At 35.5% G+C, this 20,760-nt stretch overlaps 2 protein-coding genes across 5 annotated transcripts in view; one reads left to right on the top strand and one right to left on the bottom strand.

The window, feature by feature from the left end:
- The window catches only part of Rnp4F (RNA-binding protein 4F), a 40,180-nt gene extending 29,560 nt beyond the window's left edge, over positions 1-10,620 (top strand). Inside the window, exons 13-16 of the mRNA XM_069827892.1 lie at positions 2,289-2,436; positions 4,111-4,244; positions 6,662-6,837; positions 8,571-10,620. Coding sequence (XP_069683993.1) covers positions 2,289-2,436; positions 4,111-4,244; positions 6,662-6,837; positions 8,571-8,790 — 678 coding nt within the window. The 3' untranslated portion in view covers positions 8,791-10,620. The remainder of the gene's footprint in view (positions 1-2,288; positions 2,437-4,110; positions 4,245-6,661; positions 6,838-8,570) is intronic.
- A 2,003-nt stretch (positions 10,621-12,623) lies between these two features.
- Positions 12,624-20,760, bottom strand: part of LOC138701218 (uncharacterized) — a 115,207-nt gene continuing 107,070 nt past the window's right edge. For all 4 annotated transcript variants that reach the window (XM_069827889.1, XM_069827888.1, XM_069827890.1 and 1 more), the window contains exons 4-5: positions 15,431-15,694; positions 12,624-13,767 (exon numbers count right to left, since the gene is read on the bottom strand). In XM_069827889.1, coding sequence (XP_069683990.1) covers positions 13,267-13,767; positions 15,431-15,694 — 765 coding nt within the window. In that variant the 3' untranslated portion in view covers positions 12,624-13,266. The remainder of the gene's footprint in view (positions 13,768-15,430; positions 15,695-20,760) is intronic.

Genomic DNA, 20,760 nt, shown 5'->3' with positions numbered 1-20,760 from the left:
CTTCAAAAACTACAGAAAAGAATTCAATTGCAATGGATACCTGCACATTGCGGAATTGTTGGAAATGAAACTGCTGACTTTCTTGCCAAAAAAGGATCCAATTTAATTCAGAATACAAATACAAGCCTACCTTTTACATCCATCAGAAGACTAATTAAAAATAAATATAAAATCAAGCAAAACCAAGCACTATGTACCAAAGCCAAAGATAAAAAATGGAGCATTTTAATAAAAAAAAACAGAAATTATTCCAGAAATCCCACGTAAATCTGCAGTAGCAAAATTCAGACTGCTTACAGAACACGATTATTTGGCCAAACACTTGAATAAAATAGGAATTTACACAAATCCAAATTGCCCTCTATGCAACAAAGAAGAAGAAATGACTGAAGATCATCTCATAACCTGTGAAGTTCTACCTGATGGATCCACCACAGAGAAATATTGGAGAGCAAGAACGCTAATGGCTTCGTTGCCAAAGCCTGGCATTAGATAACAACAACAACAACATGTCTGAGATTGGAGAACTATGAACAGCTCTCTCTCCATCTCTGATGATTAGTGCATTTGGATAAAGTAAGTTTAGGGAATGAATACGTTTGTTAGAATTTCTGAAGTTGCTGAGCTTCGAAGTGTATCAGTTATTCTTTATTATTATTATTTCACTTTGTATTCAGACAAGTAACCTGGATGTCTTATTAGAGAAGGATTTACCTTTTCCTTTAAAATTTTTCTGTTACCCAATAAAAGACAATGGAGCTTCTATTGTATCTGTCACTGCATATAGTAGGTGTTATGTGCTGTCTCTTCTCACCTTATAGATCTCTTGGATATGGAACAACAAGTTTTGATGGGGAAATCATTGCAATAAGTGAAAGTGTCAGGAATCTTCTATGCCACATCAGTAAATTTAGGAATGCAGTTATATTGTCAGACTCCAAATCAGCTATTCTGTCAATAGTCTCTAAACACACACCTTCATCTCAAACAACACAAATAACTAAAATGCTCTCTCAATTAATATCACTCAATAAAAGAATTGTATTCCAATGGATACCATCCCATTGTGGAATCCTGGGAAACGAGAATGTGGATGCTTTAGCAAAGAAGGGCAGCACTGCTACTTACATACCTGTTACCCTAGATCATATATGTAACAGATAACTCCTCGCTACGGTAAAATCGGCAGCACTTTGAAGAGAACAACCGCCAGGATCGCTGCCTGTCCACTGTAAACGAACACGAGATGGCAGCACAGTCGCTAATGCAATTCAAATGGGTGTTATGACGTGACTCCTTATGTAACAACTAGATGGCAGCGTAGTAAACCTGACAAAAGTTGTTAACCTCAAAGCCTATAACCCCAACATATCTGTTACATATATGATCTAGGCTGTTACTAAATCTACGTATTACTCTGTGAAAAGATTTATTAAATCTACATACTTAGACTTCAACAAACAAAATTTGATAACACAATCTCAAGGGAAAAAATGGAACTCTCTGCATCATAATCCACAGTTCATTCCCGATTTACCACGAAAATCGTCTGTAGCTGCATTTAGATTGGCAACAGGCCATGATTGTTTGGCCAAACACCTGCATAGAATTGGAATATATCAGTCCCCTAACTGCCCATTGTGCAACTCAAACCAAGAAATGGATTCAGAACACCTCAAAATCTGTGCTTCAGTGGCTGACCATGATAATATCTTTGAAAAATATTGGAGTGCAAGAGATCAAATGACTTTATTGTCAAACGCCTGGCATTAGAAAACAACAACAACATATAGTAAAAATCACCACTGTAGCTGTGTTAACAAACTTCACTAATAATTGTGATTCATTTCTTTAATATCAATTTTATTGTGAAGACTGTGAATCCCTGAAATCCAGGCTTGGCTGCATGAATTACAATAAGAAACACTTGGATTAGTGACTGAATGCTCGAGTTTGTGCGAATGTTTAGTCATCTAGAAGAAATGTATAGGTACACGATCTGATAAAAATAATGATTATAATCGAAGCTCTTCTGTTTCTTATTCTGTAATCTCAGTAATGCTTAAAAGTATGTTTAAGGAGTGATATATTGTTTCATTGACGGGAGAATGAAATAATTGAAATTCAACACTATGAAAGATGAATATTATCCAAGTGATAAGATTATGATATTTTATATGATGAGTCTTCTAATAAACATATACAAATTAAGTTCTTAATTTTTTTTTTAGACGTTAATGTAAATTGGAACGCAGTGAGATGACACTCCTGCATTTTAAATGTTCTAGGCTGAGGCAGAAACTGCTTTGAAAAGAGATCGTGAACCAATGGATGGACGACCAATGTTCATATCAAAATGCGATTCAGATAAACATACGAGGCAGTCTGGTTTTAAATACAGCAGTACACTGGAGAAGAACAAACTATTCGTGAAAGGTAATACCTTTATTTTTGTTTAACTCTTGATTTGTTCCACATCTCAAAGCTATAATGCTGATGCAAGTCATATAGAATATATTTAAAAAAAAAAAAGGAAAAGAGAAACTCAGGCACAGACTATAGTCTTCCCTTTTGGGAGTACATAGTATGTCAAACTTGTAATCCTCTTTTTGCTACTGTTGGCATTTCCCCTGGCATGTGATGTTAGGTGGTCTGTGTTGCAGCAATATTATGTTGATTTTGATGATGATGATGATGATGATGATGATCAATGGAGCAATAATTATTATTGATAGAATGCTAGAAAGGCAAAGAGGGCTTCCCCATGATAATCTGCTCGAAACTCTATCTTTGTTTGCTACAAATTCCACTTAGACTGAACAAGTTCTGCACGTGGGTCACCAGTGTGTAAAACCATCCCTCCATTATAGGGGAGAACTGGGTACAGTAAGACAGGGAGAACAGTGAGACATTTTTTATTAGATGGTAAATTTTGATGTTGAGATGCTGGTAACAGTGGAGTTGTATGTTGCATGAGTAAAGTAACAGTATTTTCATACTCGATTTGATTCTAGTTATAAAGGTGAGTGATGAAAAAATAATTCGTAATTTTTCACTCTAGAAGTAAAATTTTGGCTTGTGTTTAATGAAGATTATATTGGATATGCAAATGAGATATGAATGTTTTGTTACCTGATACTATGGTGTTTGAGATTATGTATGGCAAAGTTTCGTCTTTCTTGTTTTAATTTTGAAGTGATGGCGTTATTTTTAAATGAACTATGCGTAAAGGGAACAGTGAGACATGCCATTGAAGGGTACACTGAGACGTCTCACTGTTCCCATGTACCAATGATTTGCAAAAACAAACTGTTATTATATTACATTTACCAGTAACTGACATTAAAAATGAACATATTAGTAACCAATTTAGAAACTGTAGCTTAAAATAATGGATACATTACATTTTAATGGTTTCATAAATAAAAAATTATTCACAAAATTTAAGAAAATGTTAAAAAATAATAAAGAATTACATTAAATTCTTATAATCATAAGCTTTGTTGTACCAAAAATTCATTTCATTTTTTCACAGAAGTTTGAAATGTCCTGGAAAATTCACTTTTCCAAATGTTCCAGATGTTTCAATGGTTTCGAAGACAGACATCAAAATGATTCTAAATAAGCCTACAGAACATGTCAAGATAAAGAGACAGCAAGTTTTTGTTTTCTTTTGAAATAAATGTAAATCATTTCAATGTCCGTTAATAGACACTGTGGTGTCTCACTGTACCCTCCTGAATGGGAACAGTGAGACATTTGCATTTTTTTGACAAGCACTTATTGTATATTATGTCCTTCATCTATTAACATTTTTGTTTATGTATTATTATACTCCATGTTTTAATGTCTATTTCTATTGCACATGATTTTAAAAATACTTCAATTATCACTTGCATACATATGTCTTAATATTTTATGTCTCACTGTACCCACTACTCCCCTATAGTCAAACATTTTTTGATACTTAACATTGCTTAAAAGGAAGTATTTAAAAGTATTATTTCTGTATTTCTTCACATTTCCTCTTCCTTGGATTATCTGTTTCAGGCTTCTTTGTTGTGTTATTACCACTAATTTTCTGTTTTTTTTTTTTTTTTCGTCTTTCAGGTTTGCCATTGTCCATGACAAAGGAAGAGCTTGAAGAAATATTCAAACCATATGGTTCTTTGAAAGATGTGAGGATTGTGACATACAGAAATGGACATTCAAAAGGACTGGCATATGTTGAGTTTGATGATGAGGTTTGTGTCATTAGAACATTTTCTTAGATTTTTAGATCTACAGTATAAATTTATTCTTCATAAAAATATGATTTTCTAAAGCATTTTTGAAGTAGCTAGTAAATACAATAAAATTTCTTTTAGGCCTATATGCTCCACAGTTACATGCTTTCAAACATACTTTTTTTTTCTCCTGATGTCCTGACAAAATTCCTACATTTTCCATGTTAATTTATTTCAGATACATGTTTTTCGTTTTTTTGCAATTTTATATTCTGGGAAATACAAGACATTTATATGTTTTACATCATTATTGCTCGAAATTAGATTTGCTGTGAAAATGTAAAGGTACGGTCACACGTCGCTACTTTTGCTGCGCAACTTTTGTACTGCAGCTGCAAAAGTTGCGTGTCGTGTTCACACATAAGCCAAAAGTAGCACGCTGCATGCTACTTTTCGTGCTGCACAACCCGAGTGCAGCAAAAGTTGCAACTAGAGGTTCCGAGTCTGTTCACACAAAGGCGCTACTTTTGCAGCTGCAGTCATGCTGCAGGTTTCCATCTCCGCGTTGACTTCTCAATATACATTTTGTAGTTATGTTCGCATTATTAAGAAACTCATGCGAAAGTTTACTTATCTATTATTTGCTTTTTTGTCCTAAGTAGTATTCAGAAATTGGCATTATTTTTACTATAAAGCTTTTAAAAACGCCTATATACTGAAATGATAACCAACACCATATTCACGTAATCAATGTTGGCAACCCTCCTGTTTGAAACTACACTTCAGAAAATTAAAAAAGTGAATTATATCGTCAGCAGATATGCTCAAACTGTGTTGTGCATTTAATAACTGTTACAAATAATTTATTTTCATCACATCTAACATTAAAATACATCCAAACAATAAAAGTATCATTGGCACATTTGGGTGGCAACACTGGTCGCAACGCAGCAAAAGTTTCAACAAAACCGATGTCAAAAATGCTGCGGCTGCAACCCTGAGAACCCTGTTCACACGTCGCTACTTTTAAGCTGCGCACAGCATCAAAAAGTAGCGAGCACCAGGTTCGGCAGCCGCTACTTTTCGGGTTGCACCATTGTTCACACGTCGCAGTATGAGAGTTGCGCAGTTTTTTGTACTGCATCGCTGCAAAAGTAGTGACTTGTGACCGTACCTTAAGAACGCGACAATAAAGCACTCATTCTTTGTTAAATGTGGCCTGCTTCGAAATTCGTGGAAACTCAAAGCTACCCATGCTTGTCCTGGCACATGCCAGCTTCAGTAAACCATTCAGAGATGGCACAGAAGTATTTGAGCAAATTCCACCTCACAGCTATTTACGCAGAGTGAGAATCTGGCACCAAAATTGTGATTGCACTGAATACAACTACTCGTACCCTAACACTCCTTCAACTGAAAATATTTTGATGTAACTGAACAAATTACGAAACAGTTACTGATACCACAATTTGAAGGCATGGCTTATTCCTTAGACACAAACAAAAACAAGCAGTCCAAAATAACTGACTTTTTGTAAAATAAATCACATGTTATTAAAATGCTTTTTCAGATGTTATTAAATGCCATTGGACTCTCACTTTGAGAGAGGAACATAGGTTAAGGGTGTTTGAGAATAAGGTGCTTAGGAAGATATTTGGGGCTAAGAAGGATGAAGTTACAGGAGAATGGAGAAAGTTACACAACACAGAACTGCACGCATTGTATTCTTCACCTGACATAATTAGGAACATTAAATCCAGACGTTTGAGATGGGCAGGGCATGTAGCACGTATGGGCGAATCCAGAAATGCATATAGAGTGTTAGTTGGGAAGCCGGAGGGAAAAAGACCTTTAGGGAGGCCGAGACGTAGATGGGAAGATAATATTAAAATGGATTTGAGGGAGGTGGGATATGATGATAGAGAATGGATTAATCTTGCTCAGGATAGGGACCAATGGCGGGCTTATGTGAAAGCGGCAGTGAACCTCCGGGTTCCTTAAAAGCCTGTAAGTAAGTATTAAATGCCATTTCAGTTATACGTTTTTCTCATTTATGAGTTTCTTTCTCCAGATCCATAAAAACGTATAAATAAAGTTTTACTGTATTGTGGTTTCAGAAGTAAATTCATAATAATTAACATAACATAGATAATTAAACATTTGGTTTTATTCTAAAAATCATAATACAACTTCTGTGCTCAGTAGAGGATCCTTGTATTGAGTTGTAAAATGTAAGAGAAGTCATGAGTACTTACTTATGAAAAACAGTTCAATTTGACTAACAATAAATCCTTTGTCTCTTTAGAGGGCACTGCAGTTTCGCGACATATTAAAATTGAAGAAAATTGCATGTAGAATAATAGTGCAGTGAAATGTTCTTGATTTTTTTTGGTAGTATTTAACTGTCATGTCAAATGTATATTATGATTTTCTAGGCAGCTGCAGCACATGCACTCATCAAAACTGATGGAATGACCTTTGGTGAAAGAACTATTTCTGTAGCAATCAGTAAACCACCTGAAAGGAAAAACACCCCAGCAGCTGTTTCATCTTCATCTTCATCTTCTGTTTCTGTTACGTCGTTGGGAGGAGGAGTTAAAGATCTTGGACCGTAAGTGAAGACCAAAAGTGCCATAATATTAAGGAAATCTTACTTTTTAAAATCTCATTAACTTACCTCACTGTATTTTTCATGTTGTTTCACCATCAGAAAGTGTGTTCGTAATCAATAATATAAATTTAAATTATTCTGTACTAAGGTATGAGCACACTGATATTTGGTTTGAGGTGAATATAATTTTAAATTCTGAATATTTCTGTAGAAAGTTTATATTTTTCATATACCATATAGTTATTCTATCAAGTGTAATTTTTAATAATCTCAGAAGAACGTGGAAGATATTTATTTATTCAGTTTAGAAAACTGTGTTAATTTTTGTTGATCTAAATGAGGGGGAAGCAGCAGTAAATTGTTTAGAAAGATAATGCTGTTAATGAAAAAAGAAAATATATTATGCAAATCAAGTCTTTCAGGTGAAGCTCCCTGTAAAGCAGATTCGAATAATTTCAAGGGAAAATTTGTTATTCGAATCTGCTTTACAGGGAGCTTCACCTGAAAGACTAGATTTGCATAATATATATGTCACTGTGTACGTTAACAGAAAACCACAATTCCAAGTCACACAGAAATTGTGTCCACTTGATGTGGGTCTGGTGTTTCATCAGCCCACGCGAGATGTGTGGATATAAAGGGAAAAGTTGAGACGGTGTCGGGTGGAGTTCCCGGGTAGCTCAGTTGGCAAGAGCGCTGGTACTTTCAACCAGAGGTCCCGGGATCGATACCCGGCCCCGGAACAATTTTTCCCTTGAAATTATTCGAATCTGCTTTACAGGGAGCTTCACCTGAAAGACTAGATTTGCATAATATATATGTCACTGTGTACGTTAACAGAAAACCACAATTTCAAGTCACACAGAGATTGTGTGCACTCGATGTGGGTCTCTGGCATTTCATCAGCCCACGCGAGTTGTGTGGATATAAAGGGAAAAGTTGAGACGGTGTTGGGTGGAGTTCCTGGGTAGCTCAGTTGGCAAGAGCGCTGGTACGTTCAACCAGAGGTCCGGGATCGATACCCGGCCCCAGAACAATTTTTCCCTTGAAATTATTCGAATCTGCTTTACAGGGAGCTTCACCTGAAAGACTAGATTTGCATAATATATACGTCACTGTGTACGTTAACACAAAAACCACAATCAAGTCGCACAGAGATTATGTGCACTCGATGTGGGTCTCTGGCGTTTCGTCAGCCCACGCGAGTTGTGTGGATATAAAGGGAAAAGTTGAGACGGTGTCGGGTGGAGTTCCCGGGTAGCTCAGTTGGCAAGAGCGCTGGTACGTTCAACTAGAGGTCCCGGGATCGATACCCGGCCCCGGAACAATTTTTACCTTGAAATTATTAGAAAATATATTGTTTCATTACTAGCAGTGGAGAAAGTCCAGTCTACGCCTTTCCTTTTTAAATTTTTTTTCTTACTTCGAGTGTCCCAATTTACCTCAAAATGAACGATGATATGGTATACCTAATTATCTATAAATACTTCAATATAACAAAGATTCGTATATTAACGTGATTGTTTTTATTATTTTATTCATTTCTGTTATGTTTGTTAACAATAGTATTAACTACTTCGAAATTGTTACTGTGCATTAGTTTAAGTTTTAATTGGTGTGAAATTCAGATCCAGTTTTAGAATGAAATTTCACACCTCTGCTGCTAATAACTAAGTTTGAAGTTCAGATAATTAAGTTCAGTTGACGAACATAATTGTTTATATCTGACACAGGCGTGGACGTGGTCGAACACAAGTGTCCCTACTTCCCAGAGCATTACAAGTGTCACGCAACACTTCTGCTACCAATGTACCTGCACCCAGCTCTGTTACAAGTAATGGGAGTAATAGCAGCAGCACCACAAATGGTGACGATGGTGGAGGAAGTGGAGATGCCCGGAAACCAATGAGTAATTCAGATTTTCGACAGCTGCTGCTTGGAACAAAGAAATGAGGCACACATCAAGTACCGATTTACTGATTTATACTTCTTTCTGTACAGTATAATACATGGCATTGTGATTTTTACGAACTGTCCTCATTTTATATGACAGCATTTACTGGATAATATTGCCTAAATTTTTTTTGTCACCGTTCTTAGTAAAAGAAAACACCACATGCATTTAATTTTCATACTTCAGTTGATTGTGCTGGTAATAGTGTACCATCAGTTTAGTTATTTTCGTTGAGTAGTTATTCAGTACGTTCTGATAATTTTTTTTTTTTTTCCTGTTATAAAATATGTTTTCAATAAATTGGCAAACCAGTTTGACAGTCTCGTTTTCAAGGAAAGTATTTTTTTTTTGTACCTACAGAAATGATATAGGTAAATTATCCTCCTGGATGCTACTTTGTTAAAGAAAAGTAGTTTTCTTTCATGTTGTTATATTTAATGTTAGAATGTATAAAATAAATATTTGAGTATATTTACTTCGTAGTAAACAGTGATCTCCTCACAGTTTATTCCCTTCTTTTAAGTTATCTTCATTAAACTACATAGCCAATTGTTTTGTCCTTCCTAAAAACAGTCACAGCACAGTCTAGTATATACAGTCACGAAGCTTGAGCTTATGAGGGTACTAGGAACAATTGACTGTGCAGGTTCTATTTCGCATTGTCTATAATGAGGCGATAGTAGCGATCCTAGTGGTTAGCAACTATCTATGGATACATATTTACTATGTATTGAGCTTCGTGACTGTATATACTAGACTGTGGTCACAGTGTGCTGTCTTTGTCACTATAAGTTTTATTTTCAGTTGCACTTATCTTGCTTCCACACTATTTATATTGTATTCTCTCCTGATTTCTGAATGTTTTAGTTTTCTTATACAGAGTTTCATGAAAAGTGGTTATTGGAGTCTCCTTTGCAGAGAAATATGAACATTCTGAAGAAACAACAATAGGTGAGACTGAAAACATTACCTTCTTCTTAAGATTGATATTTTCACTTCTGTTTAGATTTTGAGGTAAATTATAATTAGTATATGATGCCAAAGAATAAATTATGAAATTTGCATCACCATGGGAAGCATATTTATATTTAATTTCATTGCTAATATTCTCTCTGCCATCTCATGGTAGTAATACACAATTTTAAATATCATATTATTTTCCATCTGGTAGTTTTGAGTGAATGTAGTTTTGTCGTTCTACGAAATATAAAGAAAGTATTTTGATTTTTTTTATCATTCCTAATGTTCTTTTATAATAGGGATGAGTCAGAATGTTACTTAAATATTATTAAATAAAATACTATTTGATTATTAAGAAATTTTTACATGAACTTCCCACATGTTAATAAATCAATATTGTGTATTGTGTTGTTACACAACAGATATTCTTCTGAGGAGTCATATGATAGTAAAGTAATGAAGGATTACAATAATTTTTAACCTATCAATTCTAATTCTGATTTTGCACAAAATTCAAGGAGAAACTATCTAACTCTGTTAATACTAGTAAGATGAAGTAGGAGGAACTCTTGACAAATGTACCAATGCCATGTAAGTAGTTCGAGTCAGTGATCAGGTGATGTATCTTCTTTCTACATTGTGAAGTATTTTTTTATTTAGGCACTTAAGTACCTATCCAGTTATTGTATAAAAGTAGAATATATTAGTTAGTTTCATATAATAATATATCTTATGATTAACTTTAATTTGTCAGTGATAAATGTCTTATTTTTATGCATTTGAATTAAAAATGATAAATATTGTACTACTTCTTTTATCTGTATCGTGGAAATAGAGAAATAAATGCCATATTATTAATTTCCAAGTGACTTCCTGTCTCTGAATTGTACGTTTCTGTGCTAATTAATTAAAAGAAAGAGATATTCGGAATTAATTTCTCCTTATTTCTTGATTCCATTTGTAATTAATTCCCTCTCAGACTTAATCTTATTGGATTTTTTTATTTAAAGTTACAGATTCAGTATTTTTCAGCTCCTTCAATAGTAATATGCGTTACAAGAGCGGTATGTTGATGTTTTCAAGTTCTCGGAAATTAAAAAAGCTCAACTGCGTTTCGCTTTTTCAATCTTTTCCTCGAACATGAAAACAAACATACCGCTCGTGTATCGTACATTATTTTGTGCGAAGATCGTTTATTACATACCTGAAAGAGGAATTTCTAATTAGTTGCAATGAAATCTCCATCTTGGTTTTTGTTCAATGACGGCAATTTTGGAAAACAAAAAATCTCTCTTCAACATTGTTGCTATAAAATGTTTTCTGTGTTTACTATACTGCAGCAGGCCGTGATATACGTCTGTCTTTTTTTTCCCCCAGTCTATAAATGCGAACTTAAAACAAACGGTAAGGTTATGTAATGATTTATTTTTCATTTTAATATTTTAACAATATTATTTATATAACATATTGCAATAATAACATCGGAATCTGGAATCTTGTTGATTTTTTCACGGCTTCCTTAATGTTACTTGCATTACGAATGCAATAACTTTAGTGGAGTAGTAGAGTTTACTTAATTTTTGCAAATATTTAAAAACAATAATTAACAGTGCAATTTAGGTGAAATTGAAGTGGTAAGTTTCCAATTTATAATTATTACTATGTTAAACGTCTCTAAAAATCATATGTTAAAAGCCTAAAGCAGTAAAATGAATATGTCTCTTAAGCGGTAAGAAGAGGGAAATTGTTATGTGTGTTATGTTGGGAATACTGAATGTGGTATTTCATACTTACCGCGTATTGGTTTTGTGCAGAAAGCAAGCAAATACGCACGATCTCGCACAAAAGACTAATATTGATATGATGATTAAAAAGATGAGATGATGCAGTAGTAAAAAACTTCTACTCAATTTCCATTACATTATTAAAATGTTGTTTTCTGCATACTACTTTTTCGCTCTTAGATCTCTTGGATATGGAACAACAAGTTTTGATGGTGAAATCATTGCAATAAGTGAATGTCTCAGGAATCTTCTATGCCACATCAATAAATTTAGGAATGCAGTTATATTGTCAGACTCCAAAGCAGCTATTCTATCAATCGTCTCTAAACACACACCTTCATCTCAAACAGCAGAAATAACTAAAATGCTCTCCCAATTAGTATCACTCAATAAAAGAATTGTATTCCAATGGATACCGTCCCATTGTGGAATCCTGGGAAACGAGAATGCGGATGCTTTAGCAAGAAGGGCAGCACTGCTACTTACAGACCTGTTACTAAATCTACGTATTACTCTGTGAAGAGATTTATTAAATCTACATACTTAGACTTCAACAAACAAAATTTGATAACTCAATCCCAAGGGAAAAAATGGAACTCTCTGCATCAAAATCCACAGCTAATTCCCGATTTACCACGAAAATCGTCTGTAGCTGCATTTAGATTGGCAAAAGGCCATAATTGTTTGGCCAAACACCTGCATAGAATAGGAATATATCAGTCCCCTAACTGCCCATTGTGCAACTCAAACCAAGAAATGGATTCGGAACACCTCAAAATCTGTGCTTCAGTGGCTGGTCATGATAATATCTTTGAAAAATATTGGAGTGCAAGAGGTCAAATGACTTTATTGTCAAATGCCTGGCATTAGAAAACAACAACTTTTTCGCTCTGTTTTGGGAAAAAATAGTCTGATTCTTCCCTTCTCAAGTCGTCAGTCTACTTGAAGTAGAATTTGCTGAGAGTGAATTACAAGGAATTTTTCATATGAATGATATAAAATTATATGAGTATTGAACACTAACATGAAATTCATTCATATAGGAACTTTGAGGAAGGTTGTAGGATGTAATGGAATTAAACAAGTACTAGTTATTAAAACGTTTTAATATAATAATTTATATATTACTTTGATTTCTAAAATAAAAATTGTATATACATGTCTTCTTCAGTTCCATGTTCGGTTTCACACGAAATTGAAATAAATAAATTTATGAAAATAAATTTCTTAAATCTTAATTGAAAATTAGTTGCACAAATTTAACTGCAATACAGTCTTATATATTTTTTTTCTATTTACCTTTGTTGGCAGTGGTGTACAAATATTACTTCAATTAAAGTGTCGGATTGTAGTTTAATAATGAAATACAACTAAACTCCATTTGCTATTTCTGTTGTGAATGAAGTACTTGAACAGCATATTGATGGAGATAGTTAATGAAAATAATGTAGTACCAACATTACTGAACTAGGCTCTGAAATTCTGGAATGCAATGTATAAAAAAGGCTCCGACATCTTTAATTATTTTTTTCCTTTGGTTCCTTGTAAAGAGGTTTTTATTTCTGAACTTGAGGCAGAATACCATTCATCATTTGAAGATATTACTTATCATAATAAATTCAAAGATTACAGTCGTAATTCTACTCAAATCATATCGAATAGCTGTCATAAATACTCGAGTCTTTTCACATCCCCATAATGAACAGTTTCCTTTTTTTCTTCTCTCCCTCTCTACACATCAGGATTGGAGGTTTGCAGTCTTTTTACTCGTGGGGGAGGTACAGGTTGAGGTGACTGTTGTGCCTGTTTCTGAAACCGTTCACCTCCAAGCCATCGTTTTACTGTGTCACCAGCGTGATAGTAATACAAGTACACCAGAGCCAGTGTAGAGGTAACTGCTATTAGAGCACAAGCAACAATCACTGTTATTAGCCACCAGTCGGTTGCTGGCACAGGTACTGGAGTTTCTTCTGTTGATGTAGTTGTGTTTTCGTTGTCCTTGTTTTCTTCGTGTGTTGGGATCTCATTATCGAATGGTGTCTCATCAGCAGCGCCAGATGAATCCACTATCTCGACATCAGCACATGCCCTGAATTCCTCCTGAGGACCACATCCCACCGCTCCAGTGCCATTTTCACAAGTTCCCCAGTTATTTCCCGCGATGTATTTCCATTGAAGAATGCATTGTGTGCAAGTCAGACCAGGTGGTAAGAGGTATCTCGTCTCGAACACCTGAAAAAGTAGTTAAAGGTTGTTACAGAATATTACATTAATGAAAATACGAAGTGAATGGGAGTTGGCATTCATGGATATATACAGCATTATTTATCCATATTAACAGGAAGTGATACAAAATATAGTCATCATCTTATGAATATTAAATTGGTATCATTCTCACACACATTACTACAGTGGTAATTACGAGGCGCATCCAGAAAGTAAGTTTCCCGATTTTTTCCCCTTGAAAGTAAACGTAATTAGCCGTGTCAATTGCACATGCGTAACAGATCTATGACGTATCAATCATATGCCAGCCGGACAGGTCCAGCCTGGTGCCAGTAGCGTGGCAGCAGTGGTCCGAAATGGAAGCTCTTATTCCTTCTCCCGCCGCCTGCGAGGTTCAGTCGGTGATGAAGTTCTTTAATGCACAAAGCATTGCGCCAATTGAAATTCATCGGCAGCTCTGTCAGGTCTATGGGCCGAACCTCTCTGCCTCCCTCCCCTCCCCTCTCCATCTCCCTCTCCCCCCCCTCTCTCTCTCAAGAAATTCCTGTCCTCCGGTGAGTGTTTTGGCAACGACGAAGAGCTGAAGACGTCTGTCACACGCTGGTTCCATTCACAGGCGGCAGACTTCTATGACAGAGGGATACAAAAGTTGATCCCACGATACAACAAGTGTCTCAATTCTGATGGTGGCTATGTTGAAAAATAGCTGAAACAATGCTGTACCTGTTGCCAATAAATGTTTTCCTGAAAGTGTTTCTTTTTTTTTTTTTTAATAGGGAAACGTACTTTCTGGATGCACCTCGTATAAATCAATAGTAATCGTGCAGTTTAAAAACAAAAAGAATACACATAAAAATTTATATTTTGCTGTGTGATCATTTTGCTATTTTTGTTGCAAATGATTTCATTTCATTTTTTTTTGTCTTCTTCATTTGTAAGCACAACGTTATGAGTCAAGTGCTTGTTGCATTAAATAAATAAATAATAATATATTTTTCATAATTTGTCTTCAGCTCAAGTGCAGAAACTAACCGGATAATAATAATAATAATAATAATAATAATAATAATAATAGTCCACACCTGTGGAGTAACGGTTAGCGCGTCTGGTCGTGAAACCAGGTGGCCCGGGTTCGATTCCCGGTCGGGCAAGTTACCTGGTTGAGGTTTTTCCGGGGTTTTCCCTCAACCCAATATGAGCGAATGTTGGGTAACTTTCGGTGCTGGACCCCGGATTCATTTCACCAGAATTATTACCTTAATCACATTCAGATGCTAAATAACCTTAGATGTTGATAAAGCGTCGTAAAATAACCAACTAAAAAATAAAATAATAATATAATAAGAAGAAGGAGAATAATCCGGGCTCACTCGTTTCACGGTCGTAATTGACAAATGCTACAGCAGTTGGTATAAGTATAAGCTTTTGTATACACTAGCCTATGAGATTGAACTGTCCCAATGAATGTTCCCAGTGTTTCTGTCAGCTGACCAATAACAAGTCCCCCCTCCCCCCAAGCTCCGGTTATTTAGTAAGTCTATGGCTCCACTACCGATGCCTTTTGTTTTTACTCGAGTTTACAAAAGATATCGATATCTTCATATTCGATAAACCGTAATCTCAAATAGAATTTGGACTTGGCGCGTATTTTTTATATAGACATCATTACCTTATTTCCTTGTGCAGGATAATACCGGGTTTCATGGTTCTGTTCGTCTGTTACCCCTGCAAACTTTGCTCGTCGTAGTACGTATTTGTCTAGACAAGTTTGTGTTCCAACACGTCGTGGTGCATTGTTGGGACACAGTCGGAACTCAAAGTGGCCTCGGTGGTTTGCTGTGAGCTCAACTCTGATTGTGATGGCTGAATTCTTTTTGTACCGACGTACAATTATACCCTGAGCATATTTTCCTCCTGCTTCATGTGGGCGAGGCTGTTGGAAAGAAGAAACATGAGGTTAGTCATATACATAGGCTATAATTAGGGTTGCCAGATTGTACATTTTTTACGGTACCTTAAAATATGTCTTCCTTAATTTGAGGGTTGTCTATATTTTTCCTCCGCAATACGCTTATCCTTAACGTGGAGTCTATTAGGCCCATATGCAGATATTTACTTTTATAATGCTATGTGTGTTTGCAACTACAACGTCTTTGGTTTGCAGTAGTTAAAGAAAATGTTAAAATAAAACTAGACCTAATGGGTTTGTAAGAATGGTATATCGTTATGACCTTACACCTTACACAATAAACAATAAATTTTATTGTACCGGTATGAAGTTTGCATACATATTCCTTTTTTCCTAAAACAAATCTGACAACCCTAGCTATCTTAATATTTATACAAATAGCGTTAGGTTAAGAGTTTCAGCATTATTTTGAGTTTCTAAATAAAAAAAGAACACTGTAAAAGTGTTTGCAAGCCGACTGTTAGAAACTTACTTCATATAATTATTAATTATTTCCCCTCGGTAATTTATTTTCTAACTCTTCATATAGATGCCGGTAATGTTCATTTCGTCACTTGTAAACGTTATCCATTTCTCTATTGTAATAATTGTGGGAACTCATGTCGTAGTTACCGTACATGAAAGATTTCGTAGTTTAGTCCAAATTTCAAAATTTAATTTAAACTGCAGATAATTATTTCCATTATAATTCTTCGTTTAATTGCCTTGATATAATGAATTATGTGAAATGTGTGTAGTACATATTATAATAAACTGAAATTATTATGTTTTTCTAACACTGAACAAAAGTAGACCATGACCTACGTATGTGATAGACTGCTTGAAACAACATTTCCTGTTCATATCCTGTAGGCCTAATCTGAATTGTTCAAATACTAAATCGAGACCTTCATTAAAATTTGTAGATTGTTATTATTTATTTACGTACTGATAACAATTTACTACCCGTCTGTTGTAAATTGACAGGTGTTGATTCCACGAACTAGCAGAGTGCGTCATCTCCCTATACGAATGCTTTGATCCCGTCAATGCACCGTAATAATAGATTTTTTGTATCCAACGACAGCGGCGACATCAGCACTCAGCTGATACCTGTATTATTTCTTTTTAAGATGGGACGTGGCATAATCGGAAAAACAACTGAATGTTACATAGTGTGGTATGCCAGGGTATGCCCGTTGCTATGGTAACAACGGTTGAGTTTCCAAGGTTACAGTTCCCACGTGGTGAGTGCTCAATAGCTCTCTTGGCGACATTATTATTGGGCACATAATGTTAGTATCAATAATTGGTTATTTAAAATAGGACCTTATATATATATATATATATATATATATATATATATAATTGATACGTTTCTTCTTCCATTCTCTGTCGATTTTTGTATTATGTTTTTACCTTCGCATAAATTGTCAATGAATATTTTAACATCAGCCATCTAACGTCAATCCCATTAGCTGACAGCGTGGCAGTCCATATGGTAACATAGTGCTAAGACTGTGATAGTGCTATAGCACTGTCTAGTATATACAGTCACGAAGCTTGAGTTGTGAGGTGCTAGAAACAATCGACTGTGCCGGTACTATTTCGCATTGTCTGTAATGAGGCGATATTAGCGATCCTAGTGGTTAGCAACTATCTATGGATGCATATTTGTATGTATGTATGTATGTATTTATTAGCCGTCAGAATACAAGGATTCATGACATCGTCAGATAACAATTACATGTTAATACAATAGTATAATAGTAATGTAAACAAATACAATAGTAATTACAACATAATAATGATCACTTTCTAACATTGTATATTTTATTATAATGACAATCTTGGCAGTTTGTCTTATGACCAGCGTGCTTCTACCAGGTACATGAAGAGGAAGGTAAGAAGCAGTAAACAGGGAAAACAACAGCAATCAATAACAGTATATAACATAGAAATTGTTACATTTCCTGTTCAAGATTTAAATTTAGGTACTCGTTTATGCTCAGTGGCATGTGCTTCAACAGTATATTTTTTACCGATTTCTTGAAAATTTTTTGGGCACACTTCCTGAAATGTAAGGGGAGCTTGTTGTACAGAGTGATTTATATAGAACTGACACATTTCTTTCATTAATTGTTTCAAAAGGACAACTTATTATACCTAAAATGTAGAGGAATTTTGGGAGATTATTTACCTCTATAGCAAATGTCCGGCGTTGTCAAATCCGGAGATCTCGGTGGCCACAGGTTCTGGAAATTATTCGGTCGTCACATAACCGGATAAATGGAACCATGCTTCATCTGTGAACCATGTGATGGACAATATGGCAGGATTTTGCACAATGAACGTCTGAAACCAACGACAATAATTCAATCTTTTATCCTTATCTGGTTCCTGTAGCTGATGAACAATCGTAACCCTATATGGCTTTAGGCTCTCTGACACATTGAGTAGGTGTACCCTGTCTCCTGCGACAAACTTCTTAATGATTTTTTGGGTGACTGCTCCAGTCGTGCTCTTACGTCAGCGACAACCGTGGAAAGCCTAGATGAATTATGCTTGCCCTTTTCACTCACCAGAGATCCAGTTGTTTCCAATTTGTTTATTGTGAAGCAATACTGGATTACGAATTCAATTACAGCTACTCAAAGGGCATACCAGAGAGAATTTGGTGTTCGCAATCCTCCCAAAAGAAACACAATACTGGGACTGGTAAACAAATTGGAAACAACTGGATCTCTGGTGAGTGAAAAGGGCAAGCATCGTTCATCTAGGCTTCCCACGGTTGTTGTTGACGTAAGAGCACGACTGGAGCAGTCACCCAAAAAATCATTAAGACGTTTGTTGCAGGAGACAGGGTACACCTACTCAATGTGTCAGAGAGCCTAGAGCCATATAGGGTTACGATTGTTCATCAGCTACAGGAACCAGATAAGGATAAAAGATTGAATTATTGTCGTTGGTTTCAGACGTTCATTGTGCAAAATCCTGCCATATTGTCCATCACATGGTTCACAGATGAAGCATGGTTCCATTTATCCGGTTATGTGACGACCGAATAATTTCCAGGAACCTGTGGCCACCGAGATCTCCGGATTTGACAACGCCGGACTTCTTTCTATGGGGTTACTTAAAAGACAGGGTTTACGCCACACGTCCCCAGACATTGGACGATCTGAAGCACAACATCACACAGGAGATTCAAGCTATTGACAACAGAGTCCTCCAACGAGTGGCCAGTAACATGGAACGACGTGTTGAGTTGTGCCTTATGCAGGATGGAGGACATTTTCAACATTTGCTATAGAGATAAATAATCTCCCAAAATTCCTCTACATTTTAGGTATAATAAGTTGTCGCTAGCACAATTCGTTTTGAAACAATTAATGAAAGAAATGTGTCAGTTCTATATAAATCACTCTGTATAATTTACAACCATTATGAGATATACTGTTAAGACTTCTGGCAAGCCTGTGGTATTTTTAAATGCATATTACTGGAAGTTCTAGTGTTGTAGTCATGGTATTCAGAGTTTGGTATAAACTGTTTTGCATTCTGATGGATGTAACAGACTGTTTCTAGTAGGCCTACGTAGATACAGGGGACCGGTAGTATATTGAGCCTCTGCTCTCACTACGTATTGAGCTTCGTGACTATATACTAGACTGTGGCTATAGTTTCAAGCTCGGCCGCTTAACTGTCATGTCCCATCTTAAAAAAAAAAACAGGTATAGGCCTAGTAGTCTCTAGTTTTATAGTGTAGGTTTTTAGAAGTACTGGTAGTGTAAAAATATTCCATTTCATTTAATGTCCAGGCACTTGATACATGAAAATTCGTCTATTTATATAAAAATAACAATGTTGAAAATGAACTCATCAACTCTCTAGTCTCTTCTTAGGAAGAAAGACCATGGATGAAAGACTGTCTTGTGAGAAACCGTAGATGAAGATGAGTCTTCTTTTATATTAATATTTTTATAACTCCCTTGCATATGATTATTTCGTTACGAATTCTCCCATTTCAATCCGCCCTTTTTTCTGGTATTAATATATTTTATTTTATATCTTATACGTAGGCTTACTAAAGTTGTTTGCAGCTGAAGTCGTTATGGGTAGGTATGTTTATAGAAATGTGCACAGTGTCTGAGGGAGTTCGAAGAACAAAGATCGTTTTAGCCTGTAGCTACTAATCAAACAATTGTTCTCCCTCTAACACATTTCGTCAAGTGAGATATAGGCCTACTGCCTGATAATAAATGTACAGATACGGAAATAAATTTTGGAGCTCCCATTTGTTTCGCTTACAACACACTGCGCATGTGCAGTAAACGTGGGCCCCTGTATGTATGCTACTTGTGGACAGTCGTGCAAAATTGTTGCCTACATGTGAACTCCCATCAAGAATCGCTCCAAATTTTAATTCTGTATCTGTATATATCAGCCATAACCTCAATCAGAGGTAGGGACAAGATTATGCCCCTAAAAATTCTTAATATAGTTTTTACCCTCCTAAAATATTAGAGGTATATGGTACAGTTTTTAACTTTTTTGACCAAAATTTCAAGTTTATAATTTATTTCACTGAGATGAAATAACTTCAAAGTAACTTTACTATAATAACAAAAAATAACAATATTCGAACCATTTCGACTGTCACACAAAACTAATGTTCTATTTGTCTGTGGTTCAAAACACCACAACAATGAATTCAGAATCATTTTCAAGTTTCAACATTGCCGAAGCCGAGCGCTCATCATGTTTTATATTTTCATCAATTTATTTGCTTAGTGTAAAGTTTTTTTTTCTTTTTATTTAGCAATCGAAGTACGGTATCATTAATATTACTTGGAGGCCGGAGGGAAAAAGACCTTTGGGGAGGCCGAGACGTAGATGGGAGGACAATATTAAATGGGTTTGAGGAAGGTGGGATATGATGATAGAGACTGGATTAATCTTGCACAGGATAGGGACTGTTGGCGGGCTTATGTGAGGGCGGCAATGAACCTGCGGGTTCTTTAAAAGCCATTTGTAAGTAAGTACGGTAT

The sequence above is a fragment of the Periplaneta americana genome, chromosome 6 (assembly GCF_040183065.1).
Source record: "Periplaneta americana isolate PAMFEO1 chromosome 6, P.americana_PAMFEO1_priV1, whole genome shotgun sequence".
NCBI lineage: Eukaryota > Metazoa > Arthropoda > Insecta > Blattodea > Blattidae > Periplaneta > Periplaneta americana.
The sequence above is the reverse complement of the archived record's forward strand: the minus strand, read 5'-3'. Positions and strand labels throughout refer to the sequence as shown.